An 874-nucleotide genomic window follows, 5' to 3' on the forward strand; every position below is an offset into this window, starting at 1 on the left:
CGTGAATTTGTGTTTTGTGATTAAAAATGTATAGCTTTCATTTAAAAAAAAAAGAACCTATAATTTCTTTATTAAAAATTAAATGTCAGCTTAGAAAAAAAGCCAGGAACATGAATCCAGAATTCAGAAGACAATTCCTATTTTGTGCAAGTTTTGACAAGATAATATTCAGAAATATTTTGTTCAATAGCAGCTGTGCCCATCATCATATGTGATGGTCTGCACTCATATTAAAAGGTTATGGCTGTGTAATGTTTTCATTGGAGCACACAAGCTGAGATTTTTCTAAGATCTAAGTAATTCCTAGCTTTCAAGATATTTTATATTGGCTACACATCTAAAGAAGATGGAAGGAAAAACCTCCATGTTTCAACTGACAAAAGTTCAGGCTGAGGAGAAAAAGGTAAAAAGAAGAACTGACAAATGATAAGCATAGTGAAATATCATTTAGAATGGAATCCAGGGGCGCCTAGGTGGCTCAGTCAGTTAAGCGTCCGACTTTGTTTGGCTCAGGTCACGATCTCACGGTTTGTGAGTTGGGGCCCTACGTCCAGCTCTGTGCTGACAGCTTGGAGCCTGGAGTCTGCTCTGGATTCTGTCTCCCTCTCGCTCTGCCCCTCCCCGGCTTGTGAACACACTCTCTCTCTCAAAAATAAATAAAAACATTAAAAAAATTTAGAATGGGATCCAAAAGAAAGTAACTAAAAACAACTGCATACTTACATACTCCATCATATTGCTAGTTTCGCATTTCCTTTTAGTCAACTTCCAGTGCAAAGCAAGCTAAGAAAGTACAGTTTGTTAAGAATTTCTATATTAATTTATATTACCTATAACATTTGAATAAATCACTGAAAACCATCCAGGTATAAGC

At 36.2% G+C, this 874-nt stretch overlaps 1 protein-coding gene across 1 annotated transcript in view; it reads right to left on the minus strand.

Annotated features, from left to right (window-relative positions):
* Positions 1 to 874, minus strand: part of LOC144216187 (cysteine-rich hydrophobic domain-containing protein 1-like) — a 31,639-nt gene that overhangs the window by 3,630 nt on the left and 27,135 nt on the right. Inside the window, exon 4 of the mRNA XM_077745463.1 lies at positions 724 to 783. Within this exon, the coding sequence (XP_077601589.1) occupies positions 724 to 783 (60 nt within the window). The remainder of the gene's footprint in view (positions 1 to 723; positions 784 to 874) is intronic.

This window comes from Crocuta crocuta, unplaced genomic scaffold, assembly GCF_008692635.1.
Source record: "Crocuta crocuta isolate KB4526 unplaced genomic scaffold, BGI_CrCroc_1.0 scaffold915, whole genome shotgun sequence".
Lineage (NCBI taxonomy): Eukaryota > Metazoa > Chordata > Mammalia > Carnivora > Hyaenidae > Crocuta > Crocuta crocuta.